This window comes from Erithacus rubecula (assembly GCF_903797595.1).
Source record: "Erithacus rubecula genome assembly, chromosome: 5".
NCBI lineage: Eukaryota > Metazoa > Chordata > Aves > Passeriformes > Muscicapidae > Erithacus > Erithacus rubecula.
In genome coordinates this window covers 34459217-34474128 of record NC_136687.1, presented here as the reverse complement: position 1 = coordinate 34474128, position 14912 = coordinate 34459217, and the positions used below count along the sequence as shown (strand labels likewise).

Here is a 14912-nt window from a genome sequence, read left to right as displayed (position 1 = left end):
GGCCATTTACTTGTGGATCCCTTACAACTCAGAAGATTCTGTGATCTTCTCACCACTTAAAAGAGTTCTTATTACTGTTCAGTTTACCTTCCTGCCAGTTCAGGATTTGGTGCACCTTTTTTTGTGCTTTCTAATGTAATTCTGTAGTGATAGGACTATCTCTAGCACATTTTTTAAAATTATTTGGGCATTATTGATTGCCCAAATCAATTTCTTCAAATCTTGAGATGCTTCTTGAAATAACCATCACATTTTTTTTCATATATTATTAGTCTAGATGAATGCAAAATAATTTTATTTCTAAAAGCTAGTTTTCTGGAAACAGGAATTTGGGGTATGACTTAATGCAGTTACATTGCTTATATGTTCTTTTTTTTCAGCTCTACATTTTTTTCTTGCAGTATTTTTCTTATAGTTATCTGCAGGTTAGGGTGACCCCTCTTGATCCATGCTGTTGCATAGCAGGCAGTGGGACAGTGCTGGCACAAGAGTATCTGGGCTGTGTGAGCTTCCAGATCCAGCAGGGAAAAAGCTTGCAAGGCAGCTGCAGTCTCTGTTGGTGAGTCACCTAAAAGCCAGCAAAGTACCCAGTCCAGCCTGAGCCCATATCATCCCCCATTATCCTGCTTTTGAATTACTCCCAAAGGTCCCCTTTTGCAAACTGATCTTAGAAATGTATCCTGTACCTTCCAGCTAGAAGAGAATTACAGTGTGCAACTCCTTGGGTGAAGGAGGGGCTGTTTTACTTGCACTGTGTAGAGATTCTTGTTCCCAACTCTGAGACCAGTATGGTTTGCTCAGCAGTTTCCACCGTGGCCTATGTAAATTAGCAGAGCTCCATGGCAAACTGATTATCTGTATTTGCCTTCAAAGTCAGGTGCAGAGTTCACATATTTAGCTTAATTTCACTGCAATTGATAATAAACCTGGAAGGTTCATTTCACTGTTTTTCCACAGCCTGTCCATCTTTACAACATCAAATTAAAAGTAGATGCTATCATGGGACAATCAAGTGCTCGACCTCATCAGTTTTCAGCTCCTTCATGCTCCATTGAGAAGTATTTTCCAGTGTTTTTTATGTCAGTTCTGTACTTGAAAAACTGTTTTCACTGCTTCACAGTTTTTACAAGAAAATATTCTTGTGCCTCTGGTGCAGACTGGGAGAAGTCTAATGCTTGGCTTCCCATTACCCTCCATAATATGGTCACACAGCAAATTATAGAGCTTTAATAAATGGCAATGATGCATCTAAGAGAACATTTCCAGGATCCCAGAATACCTTTGGCTGCATATTAGCCTCTTCAGGCATAATTTTTTTTGCCCTCTTAAAACTTAATGTTCATGAAATCTTTGACCACTGGCAAATGGATGAGCTGCTTTTTGTAGCAATAGCACAGCTACACAAGCTCCAGCCTCCCTCCCTGTCAGCATGGAATCTTTTGAATTATCCCCAAAGACAGACATAAATGAAATATTAAAATTACTTTTTGTCTCCACTTCTTGCTTGTGTTTGAAGAAGTGCTTGTGCATAAGGGTTGAGTGAGGGCACTTGCTGACAGTCCTATGGAAGAGCTGATCAAAGGAATAACATCCTCAGCTCCATGGCAGATCACAGCCATATCATTAACTGTATGTCTCATCTGATTAGCCTAGTGTGAGAGCTCTGTCTGCTTGAGTCAGAGTCACCAGGGGAAGTCTGTGGGATCCTGAAGAAAAGCCATCAGGATGCTAGGCAGCAGCATTTTTAGAGACTTTGCTAAAAAATCAGGAGAAGGTTATTGTAACTATACTTCTACTTATTCAAAATCTTTGCAACTCAGAAATGTTCTGGAAATCACCTTCACTAACTATTCAGTCTGATCTGGTGTGTGAACAGTGGCAGGAACAGAAAAGAAAAGCCTCTGAAACTCCAGGAGCCGTTTCCTTGCAGTGCTCTAATACTAACACTTCTCATTTGCCCACCTGAATCAATTTGGTGCCACACAAACAAAGCCAGAGCCTGAAATACTGCAGGAGATCTGGAGCAAGCAAAGGCTTTGCTTTTGTGTGGAGTTTATGGTGGTGATTGTAATTCAGCTGCCTTGTTGGTTTTTTCACAAAGTTCTCAACTGCCCAAACATGCACATGGTGCTGTACAGTAGCACATAGCATATTTATCAGAATATTATTCCTCACTGATCATTCCTAAAACCTCCCAAGCTTCTGGGTGTACACCTTATGTACAGAGCTATTTTGGGTGGGCTGTGATGTTTTTAAATCTACTTTAATCTGCAGTAATGTTATATATTTTAGAAAACATAGAGTTATAGTAATCCAAATAACTTAGTCAAAATCACCTGTAATTTTTGACAGCAGACCCCTGGCTGATTTGATTTGTAACCTAGGAATCTGTCTTGGAAGGACAAAGTCTGAATTAAAGCACTTTTTAAAATAACCTATTTTCAGGTTATGTTTCAAAAGGAATCATTATCTTTAATGAAATTGAAAATTTCTCCTTGAGTTTAAACTTTGCTTATGGTGCTATACTGGGCTTAATTAAATCAATAAAGCAAAGGTAAGCCCTGGTAGAGAGTTCTCTGGTTTATATCTCTGTCTAAAGAGGGGAAGAAAACATTGGGTAGAAATTCTGTTCAAATACTGCCCCCATATGTTCTGAGAGAGCTTCCTCGAAGATAGTGATGGGATTTAATGAACTGTGGTTATTCATAGAAACATAGAATCAAATAAAAGCTCAGCAAACACTAGGAAACCTAAAATTCCTATTTTAGGGACAGTTGATACTATTTGCCTCCAATTTATCTTTATTTCTACATTTAATTTTCAAGCATATCTTTTCAAGGGAACTCTGTGAATGCAGATAATATCCATCAATATGAGAAGGTGCTAAACTGACAGACTTGTTTCAAATTGTGTCCAGAGGTTGTTTTTGTTTTCTCCAGCAGTTCTTACTTCCTACTAATAGATTGAAGGATTTTTGCTGCTGTTGACCTCTGTGTGTCCAAGATCCATCCCTCCTTGTGACATGAACATGGCTCAGCTGGGGGCTGCTCTCAGCTCTGCTTTCCTTCTTTTGCAGCACTCAGGCTCCATTCTTGTGAGACTGCTTGTGTATTGGATTTGTCTCTTCAGTATGATTCCCAGCTGTTAATTTGCTCCTCGTTTTTATCCTTCTGAGCACCATTGCCTGCAGGATGTTTCCAGAAGCTTTCATTTACTTTTTGCTTCAGGATGCTCATTTGTGCTGACCCACCTGCTTAGTTTGAGTGCTGTAGATCTCCTCTAACAATAATTCAGACAGATTTCCCTTGGATTATGAGAGGTAATTATGGGGAGGGAAAACCTTTTCTTCAGAGTCTTCCATCTCTACGCAGCTCACCTCTTTTTCATTAATTTTCTGAATATGAGAAAAAAGGCTAAAAGGGCTCATCACCCACATAAGGACTCATTGCTTTTTTACAATGCAATTTTTAAAGTGAAGTTTAGCCATGTGGCAAGAAAAATAAGAATGTGTGATGAAATTACAGTGGAAACTTCTATAAACTGAAAGTCAAGGATTTTAGAGGTTTCTTTGTAGCTGACTCTCCACAGCTTTCTGGCTCACCATTTGAAGAATGGGGTTTTATCTTAATATTTCCCAAACAAAAGTGGAGTTTAAAAATTGAATGTAATAGAGAGACTTGGGAGTTAAGTTTAATACAACCTGGCTGCTGCATGTTTCAGCACAATGCTCATTTGAACTGGTAGTTTACATACATTTATCTAGGGTAAAAGTTGTTTAGAAAAAAGGGATACTTGAGTTAAAAAAGAAAGAGATGCTGCCAGAGTAATGTCACAGAGACAGGTTTTACTTTCTGAATGTTAATGATTTTATAAACATTGAAATGGGTTATGTTGTTAGAATGGATACAGAAATGAATACAGAAATATTAAATGTAAAAGAGTTGGTCCATTTAAAAATACATTTTAATACATTTTAATTATATTTGATTGGAGAACTAAGTACATAAAATATTCCACTTTTTTTTATAACTTCTTGAGAAATTGAGGCAGATTTATCAATATTCATTTCAGCTACTTTGACATCTTTTCCTATGCACAGTATAGAAAATGTCTTTAGGTGGAGCAACCACTAAATTTTTATTTTTGTCATTTATTTACTTAACCTACATCACTTTCTTGACATCTGATCAACGTGATTTCAGTTTGCTTTACATTCTCTGAGTAGCCAAGCCTTAAAATAAATTTTAATTTTCAGGTTTTTAGAATTTTTATCTAGGGTTAATGTCAGCTTCTGCTATTTGCTTTATGAATCTTTGATACAGTGTAAGGAATCACTGCAGAGAGGAACTGGAGCATCACCAGTGAAAGAAGGTAACTGAATTTATTCCCCATCCTGAGCTGCCTTCATGTTGTATCACTAGGGTGAGGGGACACTTCTTGCTTAACAAGACATTGAAATTGAAAGACATTTTTTGTAATGTTTCATTATAAAAAGTGCAGAAGCCTAGCTCAAAGCTGCATTCAGTAGGTCACCAGTCATTTCTTTCCTCCTTTTCCATTCCATCCCTGATGCCACAAGGTCAGTAGGACCCAGTCCTGGTTCGTGTTGTGAGCTGTTTCCCTTGTTTTGTGTCAAGTGCCAGTGGGTTTGGCACTGAAGGTCAGTTTGTCTGATGTGTCCTGCATGAGATGGACTCCTCTCTCCAGCATTCAGTGGTTCAGCACAGGGCCTTTCATCAGTCTGGGTTACACAGAGAGCTGCAGAGTGCAGTACGTGCCATTCCCTGGATTCAATTGTAATGGCCAAATTTCAGCTGTTTTGGGCAGGTAGTTCCTTTTAGTGTACCTACTGTGCATGTCATCCAGCACAAGTGCTTTCCCATTTTCATTTCTCTTATTTTCGTTCTGCAAGCTGTAAAAGCTCCTCTTCCCTTTTCACAAATCCTTTAGTTCCACTGTGTGCATCACTCTTGCAGTGTAATGATTCTAAACCCTGCTATGCAGTTCACTTGTTTGCAACATACCATATTTGTTTCTAATGCAAGTAACTTCTCACTCTCTTGAAGTTCATGTCATTTTTCTCTTACCTTGAAAAGTAATAGGTGAGATTATCTCTTTCCTTCCTCTGCACATTAATTACAAGCAGTTACAAAAATCTTTGCTGGTTACAGTTTGGGTGACTGCTACACTTCTTTTTGTGCAGTTTTTTGTTTGTAAGCTGTCTTTTCACATTAAGCATTTGCCTGCCTTTTTCTCAGACTATCTTTATTTGCAAAGCAGGTTTTGTGGGGTTTAGGGGGCAGGTTTTATGCTCTAACTTAATCAAATTCTTTTTCTGTCTCAGCACAGAAATCTTTGACCATTTTTCGATCAGCTAGCTTTTTCTTCCAATATTGTTCTTTCATGTATATTCAGTGATTCTGTACAGTAGTTCTCATGTGGAAGGATTTTTACAATTTTTTTTAAGTTGAGCAACCTTACCCTTCCAGCTTTTCTGATGTTTTAGGGGTATTTGTCCTTTTAATGTTTTGACCATAAGCACTTTACAGCTTTCCACTGTATTTACTCACATATTATTATGCTATAATAGTTCAAGTCTAATTGTTTAAGCATCTGAGTAGGACATTTAATGAAGAAATTACCTTTACAAACATGGCTTTGTACTTGACATTTCTATACAGAAGCCACTAAACAAGAGATTGATTCTCCTTCTGTGGGCTCCATTGCAATTCTTCTGTCTGTGTAAGTGATCCTATTGATGCATAAGGACTTTTCATATTGGCCACAATTGCAAGACTGGACTCTTGTCTTCATATTTTGGAGACAATTTGAGGCCTGTTCAGCAGTAGCTGCTTGTGTCATGGAGTGGAATTCATGCTGTGCCAAGCACTCAGTTTCACACAGCTTATTACTAATTCCACTCTAATGAAAACCAAAAGGCCATCCTGCTTTTCCTCTTCATTGCTCTTCATACAAAACAACAAATGTCAGAACATCTTGTGGAATATGAATTAATGGGGCAACATTACATTCCATTTCTTCTCTTGTTTTTTGAGGAAATGCAAAAAATATGAGTTTGCTACTGTTCCAGTCATTAGGTAGTTTTGTAATTGTCATAAATATTCTGCAATAATAAATAAATAAAGAACAAGGGGGTTTGTTACTCAGTATTTATCACTGGAAAATCTATTGATTCAAATATAATTTGTAAATATTTGCCAGTTATTTTGGAATTTTAAGTCTGTGGGGTATTTTATCTTCCATCTGATTTAGCTGCAGCAATTGCCTTTTTAATAGGCTATTCACTGAACTGAGAGAAATGCTTAGGAAAGATACTGTATTTATGAGAATTATAGATATCCTGCATTTTCCCAGTGATTTCTGGGACTACATTTCTGCTGTCAGTAGCAGTTTAGTCATAAGCATTCTCTGTGTAAGTCCTTCTTTATAAAATGACATTTTGTTTTGATTATTTAAAACATGAAGTCAAAAAGAACATGTTGTAATTAGATTTACTTTGTAAGGAATTGAAAATGTATTGTAGTAGTCAGAATCCTCAGGGGAAGGTTTCTAATAAAATCTCTCTTGAATTTATTCATATGTGGAAATGCAGTCAATATTGAAATATGAAATGTCAATAAAAGTAAAAGAGTATTAGCATTCAGTGTATGTTACAGTGCACAGCCTTGCCAGTTTGGATGTTTTTTCACATAGCTTTGTTTCTCAAAGCTTCTGTGTGCTTTTAAAAATATAATCTCTAAAGGAAAATGAAATTAGTCTGTAAGTCATGAAAATGGGTAGTTTAATTCTTTTTTTAAACAACCATATAGAAGTGAAAGGAAAATTATCCACAATGTTTCTCATTACCATGAATGCAAATGAGTAGATAATTTTCTAACTTTCATACATGGGGTTTCACTGGCTGCCTGATAGTGGCAGAGACCACTCAGCTGTTTGCTTGCTCTTTTATCATCTCTACTGCCTTGGATAAAAGATAGCAGTATAAAAGAGTGTTAAGGCAGAGAAAATATGGCAGAATGTTCCATTAACATTATGTCCTTCTCAATAAACTAACTTATGCATGGATTCCTGAAATATTTACCCAAGTTCACTGCCAAATCCAAAACCAGTGGCAAAGGGGGAAATTTTTATTTTCCAGTCACGACTTCCAGGATGATACCATCTGCTTCCATAGCCCCAAACAAACCACCAGCAGTAATTCAAAATAAAAATACCCCCAGGCGGAATAATTTTCCCTCGGGGCTTCACTGTCACAAGACACGGGGCATAGGACCCTGTTTCATGTCAGCTCTCTGCTAAGGAGAAGAATTACCTGGAAGCCATCCAGGTCTTCTCCCATGGCTTTGTCTTTTCTTCTCCCTCTGACCAGCCACCAGCATGAATGTGTTCCTCCTGGCCTCTTGCTCCAAAACTCATAAGGCTAGTGTTGATCAGCACTGATGGAATTGCATGGCTGGGTTGGTCTTTCTTAAGTGTGTTGTTTCCCTCCTGCTCAGCACAGATGTCTTTGCATTGCTCTTCCACCACAACTTCAAGGAATCATTTGAAGAGCAGCATTTGAATCCTGAGAGCTATCAATGTATTTACTGCATTAGAAACATGGTCTTCTTGGTACTGAAAGAAAATGAAAAGAGAAAATGCTTGTTTTCCAGTACAAATATCCTGATTATAAATTTAAAATATGTTTTTGTCATTATTCTCTAACAATAAATATCTCATTTGCTTTCTCTGTTGTCTGTGAAAAAGACTGAGTTAATTGAAGAAAATTCCACATACTTATTAATGAAATAAATGGAACATGGGAAGCATAGCAAATTATTTGCCTGTAAATCACATTATCACAAATGTGTGAGACACATTTGAGGAGTTTTAAATGCTTAGGAAAACAGATGTTTAACTCCCAACAGCTTCTCTTCAGCCATCCTCTTTCACCTTTCTGCCTTTCTCTAGCAGCACTTATGAGACTGAAATGAATTGAAAACTTTTGCTCACTTTCAAATGCACATTACTTCACATGGAGTACTGAAATTCATTAAGTACTTTGGCAGGTTTCCAGAGTCCCTTTCTTTCACTGTTACTTAGCAACAAACAGAACTTTTTTGGGGGGGTATTGGCTTTTTGGGCTTGGTTTTGTTGGGATTTTTTTTAAAAAGGAGTCTGTGCATTCTCTATATCTGCCACATTGCCTGTTTCTCATCTAGACCCCCTTTTGGATGAATAAAGGTGAATATTGTTTGGTTACACTGCTGTTCATCTATGCCTTTCATACCTTTGCAATCCAAACAGCATCCAAACAAACAGCCAGAGGCACACACACAGTCCAAACATCTTCATCATTGTTTGTGTTGCTTTATTCACCCTTCAGGTCTCCTGTGATGGCTGGAGGTCTGTTTGCTGTTAACCGGAAATGGTTTTGGGAGCTGGGAGGTTATGATCCAGGACTAGAAATATGGGGAGGAGAGCAGTATGAAATCTCCTTTAAGGTAAGTCATCAAGCCACTCTATGGAATATCTCCTTGCTGGTGTTATCACAATGTTATCACAATCTGGGCTTCTGTCCTTTTAAACTAAAATTAATTTAATACAATACTTCTTTTTATTAGGAATTTCCACAGTGCCATAAAAATTTTTTTCAGAAGCTATACAAAAATCACACTGAGTGTAGCTCCCTCTGAAAACATGGTATCTTACCACTGTCAAAGAATGAAGTTCCACCTTTTTCCTTTTATCAAGTATTCTCTACTTACATTTGCTCAGATGCTGTGTTTGTGCTCAAGTGTTGCACTCAGTTCAACAAGGCAACAGAGAACTAATCCAGCAAAAAAGAAAATGGAATAATTTCTTCTGTCCAGATCAACAAGTTGAATCATCTCTGGGGATAGGGTCCCCTGGAGTCAACTCAAGAAAATGTGTGGAAACAGAGAAAGTCATAGGAAGAAAGACTGATTCCTTTCAATAGCAATGGATCACTAGAGCAGTTCAGCTGCCATGAGCTGCTGTCTGCAGGCCAGCTGCTCCAAAGCAGATTTTTAAAATTGCATTTAAGTTATTTTAATGACATATGGGGAGTTTTCAAGTGCTCAGATTATGTACAACCAGCCATGTTACAGTATACCCTCATATCCTGTATGAGGACATGTGTATTGAAATCAGTTACTTGGCATTTACACGTAGAGCTGAAAGTCTTGTTACTTTCTACATGTAAAACAGGCATTTTTATTAGTTTGCTAAGGACTAACATGTCCAATTTTGAAAACTGAGTTTAGTTTCCAGTATACTCAGGGACATAAAAATTTTGCCTCATGCAAAACCTTTGCATTTACTTGTAAAGTTTTTCAAGGACTTGATAGAGTTGCATGACTTAGATGAATTGAGTCAAATGTATTTGGATAAACTTGGAACTGAAATTACAATTCAAATTTAGCTCCAGGATCATTCCAGCCTACTTCCAAACTCTGTCAGTGTAAAGCTCTTTAAATAAATTTAGCATGTCAGCCATGACTAATATCAGATATCTTGTTGAATCTGAGTTTGAGCTGCAATTAAAACAGTGCTGAGGCCATTCTATTGAATGAAATGTACAGTGTTACCCAGCCCTGGTTTTCCAGGCTGTCTTACAGGAGTTCCAAGAACTGCAAAATGTTTTGCATTAACTGGCTTACCCTCATGTTTCTCCAAATCATTTTTATACCTTGACAAAATAAAACAGGAAGGCAGGGGAAACTCAATAGCTAGACCATATGTTTAGAATATATTGATTTACCTTCTGTCCATTCAGATTGTTTCAGAGGCAAATATAAATAGTTCTTTGTAGTTGTCACAATGGTCTCTGACAGATCACCCATGATTTTATTATCCTATTCAAATATTCCTTTTTTTCATCTTCGCAAAGAATGTACTTGTTGTTCTCTGCAGATTTTGTATAGAAACCATGGTAACACAACTGGAAATTGAGACAACAGATTGTCCCATTATGTTTTGTTCAAGTGAGAGTTTTCTGGGTTTTTTTGAGGCAGCTGTGTCACATTGGGTCTCATTTCAGTCATATCTCTGTATCTATCTCATTAGTATATAATGACCTTAGGATCCTTGTCCTTTCTTACTAGTGTTAAAAGAAGAAAAAAATAGTCTTTAGAAATGGCTGCCAAATAGGAGTAAGGAATTTAGGAGGTGTAAATTGAAAAAAAAAAAAAAAAAAAAAAAAAAAAGACTGCTGTTTGGTTTGGAATAATAAAAAATTAGAAAAAAATCACAGAGGTGGAAGAGAAACAGAAAGAACTGGGGTTTATGATGTCAGAATCACCAGTGTCAGCTTGGGAAAGGCTTCTGCTTCAGCAGATTCTACTGTAAAACTTACTTAAATGAGGGCAAGTTAGCCAGACAATTCAATTTACCAGATCTGTTCACAAAACTTGGTAAGATAGTGGACTTGCAAACTGTTCCAAAGTCAGTGAAAAAGCCAGACTGGTTCAGCTTCCTTGGCTTCACTTGAGTGAATCTAGAGATGCCAATTTACTCTTTCTTAGAGCATCCATATCTATGGGCTGTGGAAGTGTTGTCAGATGGGTGCCCTGTGTTAATGCCACATCTTACATTGGTTTGCTTGGCAAACAATTATTCTGAGTACTCAGGATGGTGATGCAGCCACAAACTGTCTCAAAATATGACCTGTTCATTAAATAGTTTCTTAGGTTAATTTTTATGTAAGAAAGTGTTCAGGATTTTATTTTTTGGCAACATCCAGATAATTTTTTTTAAATTAAAAAGGTGTATGACATCTTGCTAGCAGTACACTTCAGTGTGTGCTAGATTTGTGAAAGCTGCCAAAGCACTGGAACTCACCTGATTAATAACATCTCTTCACATTAACAAGGAAAGCTACCTTTTGGGAAATCCTACATTTAAATCTGTTAGACAGGCACAGAGTATGTAGTAATCATCACAACACAGAGTAGCAAAAGTCCTGTGTTTCCTAAACTCTTGTGGTTGACCTTGGCTGTATGCCTGGTGCCCAGCAAAGCTGCTCTAACACCTCCCTCCTCATGTGAATAAGGGGAAGGAAATATAACAAAAGGCTCATGGATCAAGAGAAGGAGAGGGAGAGATCACTCACCAGCCACCATGGGCAAAGCTGAACTGACCAGAGAAAAAAGTATTTTATTACCAATCAAATCAGAGTAGGGCAATGAGAAAAAACCCCAAATTTTAAAACACCTTCCCCCCACCCCTCCCTTCTTCTCAAACTCAACTTCACTCCCTGTTTTGTCTTCCTCCTCACTCTCAGGGGAATGGGAGATGGGGGCTATGGTGAGTTCATCATATGTTGTCTCTGCTGCTCCTTCCTCCTCAGGGAGGACACTCCTCACACTCTTCACTGCTCCAGCATGAGCTCCAGGAGCAGTAGGTGGATCTCTGTGATCTCTGCTCCACCATGAACCTTTCAGGGGCTGCAGGGACACAGCTGCCTCACCATGGTTTTCACCACAGGCTGCAAGGAAATCTCTGATCTAGCGCCTCCTCCCCCTCCTTCTTCCCTGACCTTGATCTCGGCAGAGCTGGTGCTCTCACATGTTGTCACTTCTCTCTCTGGCTAAAGTTGCACAGTAGCTTCTCCCTCTTCTGAAATTTGTTATCTCAGAGGTGCTGCTGCCATCACTGATGGCCTTGGATGTGTCCATCCTGGAGCCAGCTGCCATTGCCTCTGTTGAACCGGAGGGAAGCTTCTGGCACTTCTCACAGAAGCCATCCCTGCTACCAAAACCTGGCCATGCTAACCCTAAGCAATTCTTTGCACTAGGCATCCCTTAGGCATTGTAAATCATACCTTAACAAAAATGCTAGTGGTGATTCCCTAGCCTCTTGAAGGTAGTCATCTGTATCTACAGTTGTTTTATCCTTATCCATGCCAATACATCTTCCAAATTCTCTTCATTGCTGTTTTCCAAAACACGCCTCCAAGTTCATTAATCCCTTTCTTTATCATGATTATCATCATAATCATTAATTCTCTCCACAGCTGTCAGTCTTGGCAGGAGATAGGGAGTGGAAGAGCATTACCACTTGTCAGTGCAGTCGTAATCTATATGAAGGACTGACAAATGTGGAATATTGCCAGTTTTCTCAGAATTTTAGAGGTGCTGGTGAGTATTGTTGAAATACTCACAGTCATCAGTTCCCAATTTACATGGTACAGTTTTAATATTTCCTGGCAGGAGATCCCACTGCACCTCCAGTAAATGGTTTTGCGATTTGTGAGCCCATTGACTGTAAATTTGCAGTCAGTGATCCTATTTTTCAATTTTTTTTTCATTTAGAAAAACATTCTCACTGCATGTAAAAGTTCACAGGAAAATATTGTTCTTTCTCCTTTTCTACCACTGCCAAATCTGTTCTTTTGGCTTACATTTCAAGAGGAGTGACGAAAAAATCCCATAAAATTTTTATATTCTTATTTTCTACAACTTTTTTAGCCCCACTGTTGTAATACATTTCTCCTGTTGGTAATCCATGCCTCTTGCACAATATGAAGAGCACCAAGTTGTCACCTTTGCATGAAATACTTTATATTCCTCTTCCACCAGGTTACTGTTTGCATTTTCCCTTCATTTTAATGTCTCTCACTGTTGTCTGTCTTGTTACTGACTCTCAGCAGCAGTATAGTTCTCAGTTTTAAATCCTAATCCAAAGTCCATTCAATACCCTCTAAATCCTTGACATCATTTGCTGTAAGTTTATGTTGCTTTTCCCCAGCAAAATCTCCTCCACTGCTCAAAAATCATGAGTCTCTACTACAGTAATTATGGCTACAGTGCAGCATATGGGTTGGAGTCTCAGTCTTGCATGCACAGTATTTACATTTTCCAGGTAGTTTTCAGGCTGCTTCACTCATAAACCAAAGAGAGAAGGTGGGGGGAATCACCAGGAGAAGGCAAAATTCAAATTAAAGGACAAGTAATATGAAAAGAGAGTGATTCACCCCAAATCCCACAGGAGCTGTAGAACAGAGCCAAAAAATACATCTGTGGCATCTAAACTCCAGTCAGGAACAAAGCCACATGACCACAGCTTAATTTCTTTTAAAGCTTGTGTTAATGCCTGCTTTTTGCTTTCAACCCGCCCTATAAAGTGTTTTGCAACATTGTTGGAAGGAGCCATATAAAGATAAATTGTGAGATAGTCTCTAGTTGACACATAAAGTACTCTTTTGATCTTTCCAAGCTGGAATTGCATTATTTTGGTTTCATCTTTGTTTTTTATACCTCAGCTGCAGACCAGATTCATTGCTTTTGCAAGAAGGAGACATTAACGATCCTGAGAGTTTCATTGCTTCTGATATAATTTTGCCAAATGTCCCACACCACCTGAATTTCTTTCATGGTATACTGGAGGTCTGTAATACTTAACACAGAAGTCATTCCCCAATTTCTTGTATTTAGTGCATGTGACATAAAAATGCACGTTTTAAAGGCAAAGTTGCCAGAATTGATCTTCTCAGGAAAATATAAAAAATGCTTTTAATACCATTCTGAAACTGAAAGATAAACAGGAACAGCTGCTAAATGTCCTTCGAGGCAGCCCAAGATTCATTTCAATTACCCTGCATGGCATACCTCAGGTGCAGCACAACATTTTCAGATTTTATTTCTATCAAATATAAGCCTAACACAGTGCTATTTCCTCCCACTTGTTATTGCCTCAGCATATCTGACTGGGGTTTTGTTTTGTTGGTTTTTTTAGCTGTTATCCTACTGCTTTAGAGGAAATGCAGTATATGTCTGCTGCAGCTCTCAGTGCCTCAGTTAAAGTAATACTGGCCTATATGTACATTTATAATTTCTGATTTCTTGTCTTTCTAATTTGTGCTGGGGCTGACCTTTGAGTCACACTGCTGCGCTGTCCATTCTTCAAAGGCTAAGAAGCCTTGATTAATCACAGTAATAGTTTGTCTAGGCACCTCCATTTAAAAAACAAGAACAAATAGTAAACACAGATCTGCACTTTCATTGGTACACTTGCTTTTTTGAAGACAGCCACAGAGAGGAAATTCACTCTTAAAACCAGTACAAATTATGTAGTACACAAAGAAAATATTGTTAGAAAAGGGAAAAACATTATTTTAACACTCTTGCCTTTAAATTTTTACTATGCTTATGCACATTTTCCAGGGAGATGAAACAGGTGGGTATTTATAGGTTTATTAAAGAGGCAGATTTTACTAAATGATTTTTTTAGAAGAAGATGATCCTCATGTCCACATGGCATGACTACATGCAAGATTGGTCTGGGTGGTAATATGCTATTTTGGCATGGAGGCAGAGCATTCATTTGGGTCTCCATTCCTAATCCACCAGTAAACTTCCTCCCTGAGAAGGACGGTGCTCATTAGGAGAGTAGATGACGTGTCCAGAGGCACCTACCCAGAGCTCCTATGCCTTAGTTAATTCTGTGATGGGAGGTAGTAAGCAGCAGTTTTCTAAGTAGCTCTCAACCCTTTCTGACTGCACATCAGCATTCATGGAATTTAAGGACAAAGCCCCATTTTCACTTGTTTCAAGTGTTCCTTAGACATTTACATTAGTGTATTGAGGTTTGCTCTGTAATGAGGTTAGATCCTCAAACATTCCATTATCAGATCTCAGTTGAATGCTGTGGCTAACTGCTAAGGGACTGTACTAGCTGATACACAAATGATCCATAAGAAGCAGCTAAATAAATCACTTTGTAATTCAAGTCTTCATTCTAACACCTATTTTCTCCATTCACACTATCAATAGCACAGTCAGTCCGGGGCTGAATTCCAGGACCAGGCAGATATACCCACTATAATACAAACAGGCAAGCACAATGGAAGTGGCCAAACTTAAACTCCCTTCCAACCCAAAGTATTCATT

General features: G+C 38.2%; 1 protein-coding gene across 1 annotated transcript in view; it reads left to right on the top strand.

The window, feature by feature from the left end:
- Positions 1-14912, top strand: part of GALNTL6 (polypeptide N-acetylgalactosaminyltransferase like 6) — a 436047-nt gene that overhangs the window by 387183 nt on the left and 33952 nt on the right. The window contains exon 7 of the mRNA XM_079305686.1: positions 8387-8504. Coding sequence (XP_079161812.1) covers positions 8387-8504 — 118 coding nt within the window. The remainder of the gene's footprint in view (positions 1-8386; positions 8505-14912) is intronic.